Source organism: Eptesicus fuscus, chromosome 16, assembly GCF_027574615.1.
Source record: "Eptesicus fuscus isolate TK198812 chromosome 16, DD_ASM_mEF_20220401, whole genome shotgun sequence".
In the NCBI taxonomy this organism is placed as follows: Eukaryota; Metazoa; Chordata; class Mammalia; order Chiroptera; family Vespertilionidae; genus Eptesicus; species Eptesicus fuscus.
The window spans coordinates 26415401-26428922 of record NC_072488.1 but is presented as its reverse complement, the minus strand read 5'-3'; the positions used below and the strand labels follow the sequence as shown (position 1 = coordinate 26428922).

At 44.3% G+C, this 13522-nt stretch overlaps 1 protein-coding gene across 2 annotated transcripts in view; it reads left to right on the top strand.

Moving 5' to 3' along the window:
• LHCGR (luteinizing hormone/choriogonadotropin receptor) overlaps positions 1-13522 on the top strand; it is a 58674-nt gene that overhangs the window by 36553 nt on the left and 8599 nt on the right. For both annotated transcript variants that reach the window (XM_008162148.3, XM_054728463.1), the window contains exons 7-9: positions 3224-3292; positions 8477-8551; positions 11908-12093. In XM_008162148.3, the coding sequence (XP_008160370.2) occupies positions 3224-3292; positions 8477-8551; positions 11908-12093 (330 nt within the window). The remainder of the gene's footprint in view (positions 1-3223; positions 3293-8476; positions 8552-11907; positions 12094-13522) is intronic.

Below are 13522 nucleotides of genomic sequence, written 5' to 3'. Positions count from 1 at the left end.
GTCCAGCACATGGAAAGGAAGACCATTTCCCTCAGTTCTGGTAAGAGAGCTGGAGACCACTATTGAATATATGAATGATAGGAGCAACACATTAAGTATTTACCGTGTTCCAATAAGCACTCATTTCTAAGTGTTTAACATGTTTACTCTTTTAATCCTCAAAATAGCCTTTGAGATCATTCTATTATTATCACCTCTATTTTCAGATTAGGAAATTGAGACACAGAGAGGTTAAGTAACTTGCCCAAAGTAATTCAGCTCATAAGTAGACTTGGATTCAAGCCCAGGCACTTGGGCTCAGGGCTTGCAGATTTAACTTTGAGGTGGCACTTAGAGCATTATAAACCCCCCCACACACACACAAAAAAGTACAAAATCCCAATATGTATCAAAACTAGATCATCAGGCCAGCACCTAGAAGTGGTGGGGAATGGCATCCAGACAGCTGCTGGCAACTTTGCTTTGCCAAAATCAAAGTAAGGGCTACTTCTTCTTGATCGTCTACACATGTAGCTTCATCGCTTACAAGGCAGAGAAAGCAATAAGGGGACTAGACTCTGGACTCAGTTCTGACCAACAGACCATCTGGTGTGCACTATGGAAATGATGAGAACTGTATGATCCTATGACATGCCCTAGGGCAAGGGGTTCCAAAGTGGCATGCCCAGGCTCGCTGGGAGAGCTTGCTATAAAAGCACATGCTCCTGGGTGCCACTACCAGAGTCTGATTCTGTAGGTGATTCTGATTCAGTGGATGGAGGAGAATGCTTTGATAAAGACTGACCTAGCCTCTAAGAAAATCAATTTCAAAGAAGTTCAGAGAAAAGACAGGTAGGATTCATTCTTCTAATAGAGATTGCTATAAATAACAAGATACTGCCAAATGACAAGATACTGCTAGAGAATAATATTCTTAGTGTAAAACTTAAAAAAAAAAATCCAGTGGGACTAAGTGCTAAGGAGGCAAAAAGGTTGTTTTTGATTTTACAAGACAACAGATATAAACCAAGTTCCTATTCCCTCAGATTCTACAATTCAAGTGGAGAAGGAAAATTACTGGAAAAAATGGCATCCAATAATTGATTATAGAATATGGTTAAAAGCTAGCACATGCAGCTTTAAACTCAGAAGATTCCCAGAAGGAAGCACAGGACAGCAGGGGAAGCCAGGAAGGCTGCGCAGTAGGACAGGTCCTCTGCTCTACCTAGCCTGATGATCAAGCCCCTGCTAGGTAACAGGCAGCATGAGAGGCCTGAGGGTTTTGTGGAATGAATTAATATCCTCCCCTGTTCTCTTTGAACTCAATCTAATAAGAAAACTTTACGAATCGTTTCATAACCACTGTATTTTCTGAATTTCAGTGTTCAAGTATCATGCTTCAACATGAGTCCCACTTCTATTTGTTTATTTGCTGATTTGTTTCAGGTGTGTTGGGGGATGATGGAAACCACACACAAAAAAAAATACATAAAATACATACATATTACATACATAAACACTACATACACATACATATACATATACATATACATATACATATACATATACATATACATATACATATACCAAGATAAAAGTGCTTTCAGGTGACAGCCACGTAGAGTGAGAACAGGTGGAGAATATATCTAAACCCTTTTTCACATCACATCCCGCAGCCTGTTCCTGACATGGCTGTGCAGCTGCAGCAGCCCTGTAGAGGGAAGATAGGACCCTGCCAGACACAGGAGTTTAATTTTATGTTTTACCACAGCCCTTTCTCACCTGAGTCTTCCATCATTGCTCATGAAGACCTTATAGCAATATTTCTACTTAAGCTCGTCGGACTATAATTTGTAGTAAGAAATTCATCTTCCATAGACCCACTTGTTCATCCAATTCACTTAACGTATACTTATTGTACTCATCCCAGGTGCCAGCCACTGTTCTAGATGCAGAGGATTCTGCAGAGAGCAGAACAGTTTATATTCTGCTGGGGGCGGGGGGTAGACAATGAAAAAGTATAACATAATTGTGGGTCAGACGGTGGTAAAGCAACAGAGGAAAAACAAATCAGAGAAGGGGAATAGGGATGCCGAGATGCTGGGGGAGGAGAGGATGGTAGTTCAAATAGGGCAGCCAGGAAAGGTGACCCTGCAAATCAAACACAGCCTGCAGGAAGAGGGAGAGGGGATCGTCTCGGGGAAGAAAAGTAAAACAACCAGCAAAATTGATGTGCTAGAAGGAGCCACAAAGTGTTTTCGGTCCCATTTTTGCCTCCTATGGGCTTTAGACAAGTCACTTTCCTCTCTGATCCTATTGCCTTCTTAGCTAAATGAAGGGGTGTCACTTGATTCTTTTCAAGTTCCCTTCTGACTCCAGCATTCCCCAGCATTGATCTGTGTTCTAAAAAGCCTCCAGTGTCTTATTCTGGACAGAAGTGTGTGTGTGTGTGTGTGTGTGTGTGTGTGTGTGTGTGTGTGTGTGTATTTATCAATATATAACTTACAAAAATTATGGAACAAAATTTCACAAACAACACTACCCTAATTGCATCCAAAATACACTAATATTTTCCATTCTGTTCTAATCACTTCTATTTTCTTTTTTAAATGCTGATTGTACCCAACTATATTGATTTCATTATCCACTAATGGTTCTTAAAGAACTGTTTACAGACATTGAAATCTTCTTGGTTGTGGAACCAGATATGGTATCAAAACCTACACTCATCCAAGAAAAATGATAGCTCACTCAGCACAGGAGGCTTCCTCTGCCCTTAGCTTTCAGCAACCCAGAAAACCCGGGTGCACACACAGGCCTGCACAACCACAGGCAAGATTTGAGTGTTAGTCAGACAGGTTTGGCCTCAAATCCCAGTTCTGCCACTGCTTTCTTTGATCTTCTGCAAGCTGCACAACACTGAGGCTTAGGTTTCCTATCAGGATGATGGAAATGACAATGCAGGTTAAATCATATAATATACATACAATGGCTGGCTAAGTATCTGATACTTAATAAACATTTAAACCTGGTGGTGGTGAAGATTGAAATGGTGGAGGTAGAGGCAAACTGGAGCAAAAAATAAAACTTCATTTTACCAGGACCTTAGAATCTAAAATGTTAGTGAAACACAGCTAGACATGTGAATGCCAATAATTATCTTAGCAATAAACACCACAGGAAGAAGGATGTGTGATTCCAAACCGTTTCTTTCGATCCTAAACCCTTTCTCTTCCCTCTTCAGCAAACTGTATGGAAATGGGTTTGAAGAAATACAAAGTCATGCATTCAATGGGACGACGCTGATTTCCCTGTAAGTACGCTCATTTCCCCAGCTCATGAATAAAAATGATATATTACTCTGGCTACCAGACCACATTCAATCTTCAGCAACTAACTCAGGACAAAAATAAACTTTCAAGTGGCTAGTCCTCAGTGTTTCATGCATGTTACTAGGCAACTGGCTGGCTGGAAACCCCAGAGCACCCTGATTTCAAAGATAGATGCAGCCGGAATACATTGAAGTTGACAGCTTGCTGAAATATTCAACACCCTACTTTAGGTGCCGCCATCTCACAGCCTCCCTCTTAGCCCCCGTGCTCAGGTTGAGGGTGTGTTAGAGGCAGCATGATTTCAGCAAAGAAATTCTTCCCACTGGCCCCACTGCAGAGAAATCGGGTAACGCCGTTTACCAGCTAATCAGCCACAGCAGACTCACTCAGAGTCCCATCTCCCTACTGCTGGGGGTGGGAGGTGGGCAAGGGGAGGGAATAGGCTGCTCATTTTCCACCATGTGAGGGAGCCAAGAATATTCACCACACCCTACTTGAGTCCCAAGTGTTAACAGCTTTTATTTTATTTTTTAAATTTTATTCATTTTTATTGATTTCATAGAGGTATGGAGAGGGAGAGGGAGATAGAAACACCAATGATGAGAGAGAATCATTGACTAGCTGCCTCCTGCTCCCAGTGGGGATCGAGCCCACAATCCAGGCATATGCCCTGACCAGGAATCGAAACGGTGACCTCTTGGTTCCTAGGTCGATGCTCAACCGCTGAGCCACACCAGGCCTGGCCCCAGTGTTAAGAGCTTTTAAATCAAGGGGAGCATCCCAACCAATTGGTTCCTTCATTGTTCTAAACCTCTTTCTTTGCAAGGCTCCTTTTCTATCAGATTGGTTCATGCGCAAAGCTTGCCAGGCAAGGGCTGTTTGAACCCTAAGAGGGACAAGGTGACTGATGATCACACTACAGCTGTGTATAATAAAAACTAAGAGCACATGAAAACCTCAACTATAGTCAAAATTAAGGAAAATAGACAAAAAGACTTTTTAAATAAGTAGATCATATAAAGTATGGTCTACACCAGTGCTTCTCAAACTTTAACACACATAAGAATAATGTGGAACTTGTTAAAACACAGATACCTGAGCCTGATTCCCAGAGACTTTCATTCAATGGGTCTAGGATAGAGATTAAGAATTTGCAATTTTAACAAACTCTCAGTAGATGCTGATGCTGCTGATCTGAAGTTGAGGAGCATAAGTCTAAATAATATATTTACTTTAATTATAGATATTAATCAAAGACCCTCTTATATAGATACCATGCTACATAACTTGGTGGCTAAGAGAACAGACCTAAGCATCACTGACTGGACTCTCTATCCAATCCCACTATTTATCAGCTACCTTGGAGAAGTTACTCAACCTATTTAAGACACAGTGTTCTCATCCATAAAATGGAGCCACTAATAGGCTTGTTTTGAGGATACCCACCCCTGAAAATAAAAAGGTCTATTTTGTACCCTCAGTACTTAAAACAGTGCCTAGCACAGAGTAGGTGCTCAATTATTAATTATTTATTACATCACATAATGAATTATCAATGAGTATATGATAATTAAATAAGATTAAATTTTTATGCTTTTAGCATAGGTCTGGCACATACTAAGTGCTCAAGAAACAGTAGCTTTTTAAAAGTTGTCCTTCCCATTATGGAGTAAATTTCCCATCATTTTCTTCTTGACTTGAATTTAATGAAGGGTCCACTCTAGCCAATTGAATCTGTTTCTGCCAAATTTAAATCAGAGGCCTATCCTCTCTTGGCACAGTGCTCTTAGATGCCTCATTCAATTATTCACTCAACAAGTGTGTGCCACGCATCAGCTGTGTTGAAGGGTACATGTTATATTTTCAGAGGAAATGAGCATGAATAAATCTGGTGTTTGCCCCAAAGAAGCCTACAGCCTAGGAAGAGGCATCTCCAAATGGTATGCAAACTGTACACTAAGTAGTAACTGAAACAGAAGACAAGGAGAAGGAAACCAGAGAAAGCCTCGCGAGAGAGGTAGACTTTGAGCTGGGCCCAAGAGAGGCAAAGACAGAAGGAAAATGCATTCCAGGCCGAGGACAACAAAAAGAATGGCCCAGGAGAGGAAGCCAGAGATGTGTTCATAGACCAGCAAATAGTAGCTTTTAGAACGTTCTGGTTGTGGGTAGACACAGCAGGAAGTGCCTTAGATGCCAGAGAAAAGAATTTGGACTCTGTTCTGTAGGAAATGAGAACCTGTTGAAAGTTCTGGGATGTGAGTGTGAGAGGGGAGCTCCGAGAGGGTCATCTGTTAGCGGGGAGGACAGAGGGTTGGAAAGGGTAGCTCAGAGCTAGAGACACAGACATCAGGGTTATCTGAAGAGAGGGGGCAGCTAAAGTCCTTTGTGGCTGAGGTCACCTGCACAAGGGGGGAAATAAGAGGACTGAATACAAAACTGGAGGAACAAGACATAAGGAAGAGAAGCCAAAGCAAAAGCAACCACGGGGGAGGAAACCAGCGGAGTACACCTTGGGAGGTCAGGGAAAATAGGACTTCAGGAGGGAGGGCCTTGGTCAGCAGTCTCCGCTGCTTCAGAATGGGTGTGGACTTTGAATAATACAACCTGTGAAGGTTCTGAGTCCCCCTCACTACCTCATCATTGTGAGAAAGAGGAAAGCAAGAACAAAAATAAATTTCATTCATTTATTCATTCAAAGAGCATTTATTAAACATCACCAATATAGTAGGCACTTTGTTAAGTGCTGGATCGCTTAGTAGAGTAGAAACACTCCCTGTCCTCCTGAAGTTTCTGTTCTAGCATAAGGAACAGACAAAAAGGGAGTAATTTAATTTCTTGCAGGTAGTGATTTATACTATGAAGAAAATAACCTATTGCTGAGATCTGCGGGAGTACAGAGGGGCGACTGACTTTAGGCTGGGGGATAGCCTCACGGAGAATATGATATTTAGGCTAAGCCTAAAAGATGGCAAGGAGTCCACCATGGCAATAGCAAGGGAAGTGTGTTACAGAAAGAAGCAGCATATGCAAAGATCCTGAGTTGGGAAAGAAATGAAATTTCTAAGCTCCAGGAATTTCAAGGAGGCTGGTGGGGCTTGAGGGTCATCTGCAAGGGGAAGACTGGTGTGTGATAAACCTGGAGGTGAAGCAGGAGCGAATCATGCAGAGCTGAGGGGCTATGGAAAGAAGTCTGAATTCTCTCCTAAGAACAAGAAGACCCATTGAAAGATTTAATCACAGAAGGAGGAGGAGTTTTCAAAACTGTTAAGAAAAAGTTTCAAACTCTACATTCAACCCAAGGTCTGACACCTTCCCCATTAATAGGCCTGTCCAAAGGTGTTCAGAATGACACCAAAGCTCTGTCAAGTTCTCAAGTACACTACTTACTAAGGCAGGACAGGGTGGAGAGGAGCAGTATTTGAAGGTTGTCCTCAGACACCTCCAGGGGTCTGAGAGTCAGGCCACATCATTCCCAGAGCACCATGTTAGGAAAGCTTTGGGTTGAGTTTGGGGGTTCCCCACTCTGCTTCAAAAGGTCATGCTGACTGTGCTTCTCACAACAGGAAGACCAGGTCACCTGGGAGAGTTCCCAAAAGTGACCTCCAGAAAAACGTGGTTGATGAATTTGATTTACTTTTGACCAAGTTCCACAATGCAGTTATTCAGTATACAGAAAGATGTGAATTTTAGTGAAACATGCAAGATGCTTTCATGAAATTTGAAAAATTAATTGGACCTGGCTGACATGAGGATTATTTGCTCACAGAGCTCAGTTTCAACAATTTGTGACCAGAACTGAACATAATTAAAGCAAACCAAATCAGGAAGAACCATGGAGGCTCAGGAAGGAAAGCATCTTTTGATTTAGATTTTAAACAGCAACTGACTGACAACCTCATCTTTTGAAAGTGGAAATACACCCAGGGAAGGGGATGATGTGGGACTGACAGGTGCCTTCTGATGAAAGGGCTAAGGGATTCCAAGGAGAACCCTTAGTAGAAGCACTTAGAAAACAGCTACCCAGGGAGGGAGATGCAAGGGCTCTTGCAAGGAGACATGCGCAGACGCTGGAGAAGATGGAACGCTATGAGATGCTCCAAGTAATTGCCTAGCCATCCTGCAGGGGAGAGGCTGGGTGTTCGTGCATCTGTTCTGCCATGTAACACTGTAACACGATGCAGAAGAATCCTGTTCCCATGCTCGAAACCACCACACCAACAGTGGATGTCTACTGTGCCCACTGCTCAGGGATTCCAGAATGCTCTTTGAGTCCCCACCCTTCTCTTTAGGAAGGAAGTGCTGAAAAGAAGGCTGCCAAGACTGAGCCCAGGGACTCCTCTCCCAGCTCCCTTGTCCACCTAGAGGAGGGCCTGTGCTTGGAGCCCAGCCTCAGGGCCCAGGCAGGAGGCTACTCTGCAGGGCCAGCCTGGAGTATTCCTGGGAGCTCACACTGAGCTGCTTTGAATTAAAGGGAACAGAAGCCCTCAGGTAGCCTCTGCCTTAGCAGCTCTGGGCTTCTGCCAGAGGCAAGAGCAGTGGCCCTGAATCCTTCTGTTTCCATATGCACACCTGGTTATGATCACATAGTCACACAGACCAGCAGGGCTCCCAAGTAATTTTCTCCACAGCCTGTACTTCCATCCTTTCTCACCCACTTCGAAATACATATTTGAAAAAAAGTGCAATTAACATGATAAAAGGGGTGACATTGAATGAACCCTGCTTTTTCTTTTTAAGGAAAGTATTTGCAAACCTCAGTATATCACTAGTAAATTTTGAGACCTCCAAGGTCAGCACAACTGAGAGCCTTGATCCAGGGCAGGCTGCACTTCACCCTCCAGCCCTGAACACTGGAGCAGCACTCTCCTCCTCCCAGCTGTGACAGTAATCGCCCATAACCCCAGGGCAGGAGGGGCGAGCTCTTTAAGTTGTAGGACAAAAGGTTCCAGCCAGTAGGAGAGATCACAGAGGAAAGGTGGGGCCAAACACACAATTTCATAATTTTGCCAAGACTAGCATATTTGTCTCCCACTTCACCTACAGTGCCCCCTGAACCCTTGAACCCTGAGCACCAGGCACAGGCCGGCCCAAGTATGAGTGTACACAGCTGTGACAGGTTACACAGGAGGTGCAGACTCCACTAAGGACACTGTCCTTCCCCACAGGGAGCTGAAGGGAAACGCAAACCTGAAGAAGATGCACCACGGAGCCTTCCAGGGGGCCACAGGGCCCAATATCTTGTGAGTACAGTGGTGCTGCCTCCCCATCCCACCCAGTGCACCCCAACAGGCCTGCTTAGGGTGTCTAGCCACGTCATCCCCGACCTGGTTTGTGGGGCATCAGCCTCTACATGTGAAAGGGCTGCTGTAACAAAGTACCACCAATTGCATGGCTTAAACATTAGAAATGTATTGTCTCCCAGCTCTGGAGGCTGGAAGTCTAAAATCAAGGTAACAGCAGGGCTGGTTCCTTCTGAGGGCAGCAGGGAGGGACTATTCCAGGCCTCTCTTCTCACTGCTGGTACTTCCTTCTGTCTGTGACAGTGTAATTCCAATCTCTACATGGCACTCTGTGTGTGCCTGTCTGGCTCCAGTGTTCCCTCGTTTTATAAGGTTGCCCTGGCGATCTTAGGCTAGAGGTCTGACTCACCCTGACACCTGCTAGACAAGGCTGACTTTCTGTGTGTCAGGCTCTGAGGGTGCAGGGAGTGGAGCCAAGTTCCCTTAGTTACAGGGGTTTTAGTGTTAAGGACATGTGGGAAAATTTAGAGGAACAAGAAATGGGATCAGCTGTCTCCTGACAAAGCCTTGGGAAGCCTGAAAAATCCTGCAGCAAACGACCTCTGCTGCAGTCAGGTTTCAGGGAGAAATGCAACAGGTCCAGACACTGAAGCTCTAATGAAGGGTGTCATCACCCCTCCAGAGGTGTCAGTCCATTACTCGCTACTCTAGTACACTGTTACCATGCATCCAACAAGCATGGGCTGACATTCCTGTCTGCCAGGCACCATGCTGGAGAAGCTGGTGAGCAAACCAGCTCTGGTCCTTGCCCTTAAAGGGATTGCAGTCACATAAGGCAAATAGAAACTAACAAGCAAAGCAATAAACAAGAGAAAATGAGAACAGCTCTAGAAAGATAGTGAGCAGAAGCATGGGGGAAAACAGACAGGATCAAATAAGTAAATAAAATACATAGTGTGCAAGATGGTGATGATTGTGGAGAAGATACAGTTGGGGGAGGGAAGGTTGGGAAGGGGGGTTGCCATTTTAAAGAGGATGGTCAGGAAAGAATATCCTAAAATGTTGTCATTTAAGCAAATACCTGAAAGAAGTAAGAGCTAGTTATGTGGATTTCAGCAAGAGCATTCCGGGCAGAAGGAACAGCAAAAGCAAAGGCCCTGAGGCAGGAATTCGCCTTGTGTATTTGAAGAAGAGAAAGAAGGCTGGTGTGGCAGAGTGAGCAAAGCGAACAGTCCTTAAACGTAAGGACAGACAAGTGGCAGGGAGCCACATCATGGAGGGCCTTATGACAATTAGGATTTGCCTATTCTCTGTGTGAGATGAAGAGGCTTTCGGGTTTTAAGCAGGGGAAGAAATGAACTTACCCAATTAATCTTTTTATCCTAGCTCCTGTCAGTATCAACCCATGATTCTGTCTACTTTCTATCTCCCACCATTATAAACTCCAAAAGTCTTAGCTCTGCCACTAACTCCTGACCATCTGCTCCCTAACTCTCCTATTGACTATCAATTCTTGCCTCTGTCTACTTCCTACCCCTACCACTATTAACCCCTGCCTGTACTAGTGCCTACCTCTCACTGCCATCCACTCCTGACTTCATCTACTTCCCAGCCTCTGCCACCATCCATTCTGATTCTCTTTTCTTCCTCACTCCTGCCCCTTTCAATCCTAACTCTCCCTACTCTCCCCTCGGCCTCACGCTTACTAATGACTTATGCTTCCTATGGCTCCCACTACCTCATGGCTCCTGCCTACTTCCTTCTCTGCTGTCTCTCAGCTTCTGCCATCCTATCCTAGGGGTCCCCCTTCAATATGCCTTATATTTAACATACACCAGACTCAGACTCTGACAGGTTGGTTGACGACTCCCCAGTCTAGCACATCCTGTGGGCAGAGCTCGTACAGCAGGCTGGCCACTGAACAGCTGAAGGGAATTGCCTCTGGGTCAGGCACAGGGCACCCTGCATGACAGTGTTTGCTTGAAGAGCTGCTTGGTCAGCCTACTTAGAAAGGACTGCAGGCACCTGGTCTTCTTCAGAACAGTGGGACCAGACACATCTCTTACTTCCCAAGCAGCTGTTCTCATTACACCTGTGGATTTCAGAGGTGTCTATAAGAATTCCTTCCACCCACGCCCCCCAAATATTTTCCCTTCAAGACTGTCACTGAGACTGAAAATCTATTATCAAAGATTCACTCCTTTGTAATGAGATCTTGTCATTTCTAGAATCCCAATTTAAAATATATTCCCCCAACACACACACACACACACACACACACACACACACACACACACACCACTACCACCACCACCACCACAACCACCACAACCAGGCCTGCAGAATCATGTGCTCAATCCCTAACACTTCTGAGATAATAACTCTATAAAGCAGAATAAGAACACTGGTACCTAAACTGATAAGGACACAAAAGCAGCAAAAGTCTGCAGTCCTTGGGGCAGGTCTCCTGCCTTGATTGTCCCACCAAGGCCCACACTAGACATCATTCCCTGTTCTCAAGTTCTTCTATCTATCACCTATTGATCCCTTCCCATGTATTGGGGAAGTTTTCTAGGTGGGTTGGGGGAGTGAGGGGGCAGGCTGTGCTGCTGGAAGAGTTCATGGGGCATCAGCAGCAGCCTCTTAGAAGATGGGCAGAGTTTTTAAATTTCCACTGACTGCTCTTCCTCCTCACATTTAACTTGATCAGAGTTTCCTTGGACATTGCCTCATCTAGAAAAACCAAGGAGTTCAGGACCTTGTTTGCAAAGCCTGAGCTCTCCGCACAGCTCTGCCTGCATGGCCCCTTGCTTTGGACTGATGAAGCCAGGTTGCCTTTAGAGGACGTGCATTCTGCTTCCCAGGTAGATGATGGCTCATGCCACACAGCAGCTCTGAATAGCGTAGCCAGCCTGTGCTTCATGAAAACCTACCCTGCAGAGCTTGATCAATCAGAGACCAAGGCATCTGAAGCCCTATTTCCCCTGGGGTAGAGCACAAAAGCTGATGTCACCGCATGTGCCTGCTGTCTCATAAAGCAGGTAGTTGTTTCACTTTGGCTAAGTGGAAAGAGGTGGGGAGGGGGGGAGAGACGGAGAAATGCTAATGAATGTATGACAGGTACAAGGAGTTATATTCAACCTTGACAAGAATAATGGGGTGCGTAAGAAAAAAACACAGCATAGCTTTTTTGAATTTAGATCTTAATGAGAGTAACTGAAATGGAAAATTAGGGGAAGGCGAGACGGAGAAAACATTCCTCACATCTAGAATGAGGCTATTGTTCAGAGGAGGTTTCAATGAATCAAATGTATAATATAAATAAATAAAAAGCCTTTCTCCCTTTTATTGTTCAGGGATATTTCTTCCACCAAACTGCAGGCCCTGCCTAGCTATGGGCTGGAGTCCATTCAGACGCTAATTGCCACCTCATCCTATTCTCTAAAAAAATTGCCATCAAGAGAAAAATTTACCAATCTCCTGGATGCTGTATTGACTTACCCCAGCCACTGCTGTGCTTTTAGAAACTTGCCAACAAAAGAGTAAGTAAAAAACAATAAGTAAAGCCTGCCAAGCTGTGGCAGCAGCTTAGACATCAAAACACAACTGGTGAAGGGCTCCCTGCCCTTTACTCCCTGCCTTCTAGGCCATTTTCAGATAGACAAGAAGAAAATGAACCATCCTGCTTCCTCCTGAAAACCAATTCCAAAGAGTCACTTCACCCTGCAGCTAGAGACCTCTGAACTCTAGTCTGAGTTAATTGAATTATAGTCTTAAATTATTATGCTATCATAGCAGCTGCAAAATGGATACATAACTGGCATTTCAAAGATCAATTAGCTCTAATCCTTATCAGAGCTAATAATTCCTTAAGAGGGGGGGAAGTAGCCTCAAGAGGATAAATTTTACCTAATGTCTTCATCTTTAATAAAAGACAAAATCCCCACAGAAAGTTTTTAAGCTATTTCTCTCACAGCAGCAGACCACATTCTGTTTCCGAACAGAATCCTAGCTCCCTCAGGACCAGCTTAGGGAACAAAACAGGCCCAAACTCCTGGCTGCTTTGTGTCCAGTGCGGGGCATCTTACTACTTCAGCTGACTCACTTCAGTGCAGAATGGAATGGCAGGGTGTGCAGAATTTCATTCTTTCCTTAAAGCACTGTTTTCCAAACCTTTTTTTTTTTTTTTTTACTGAGATGCATAGTAAATACCTTCTTTACATTGTAACCCAGTGCACATCGCATATGTAACTGAAGTAAAGCAAAGCAAAGCTTAACTTTTCACATGTGACATGCTCTGATGTTTTCTTGCCTATTTTTTAGTCTGCTTTGTTCCGTTGGTTGTGTGTTTGAGAGTGCTCTGGTTGCACAAAGACAGCAGGGCTCTCGCAAGGCTTCCTGAGGAAGTGACTTCCGCTGAGCCTTGAAGAACAGGTAGGAGTTGGCTAGACAGGTGTGGGGGAAAGCATGCCAAAGAGACAAAACAGTTCCTGTGAAGGCACAAAGGCAATAGACAATAGGATGAAAGTCATTCAGAAAAACTGGGACAGGAAGACTTCTGGGTACACAGAGGAAGGTGAGTAGGAAATGGGGGAGAGGTGGGCCATGACAAGGCTCTGAGTGCCAGGTCAAGTTGTTTAGAGGATGGGGAACCACTGAAAAATTTAAAGCAAAATTACTCAGACTTCCTTTTATCAAATATCACTCTGGCAGCAGGATGGAGGATGGGTTGGAAGTGAGCAAAGCTGGTGAGAGGCCAACTAGAAGAACAGTACAGACAGTGGTTTACGATAAAGCTGACTCTGAACACCACTTTTGTGGCAGAGGTCACAACCTTTCTGAAATTACTGGCAAAACTTTAGTTCAGGTGTGGTTTTTTTTCCCAGTAGATGAAAGAGACTACTTCTAGGTATAAAAAGGGGGAGTGGATTATGCAATTGTGGATCAGTATCAAAGTACAATGGGAATGTA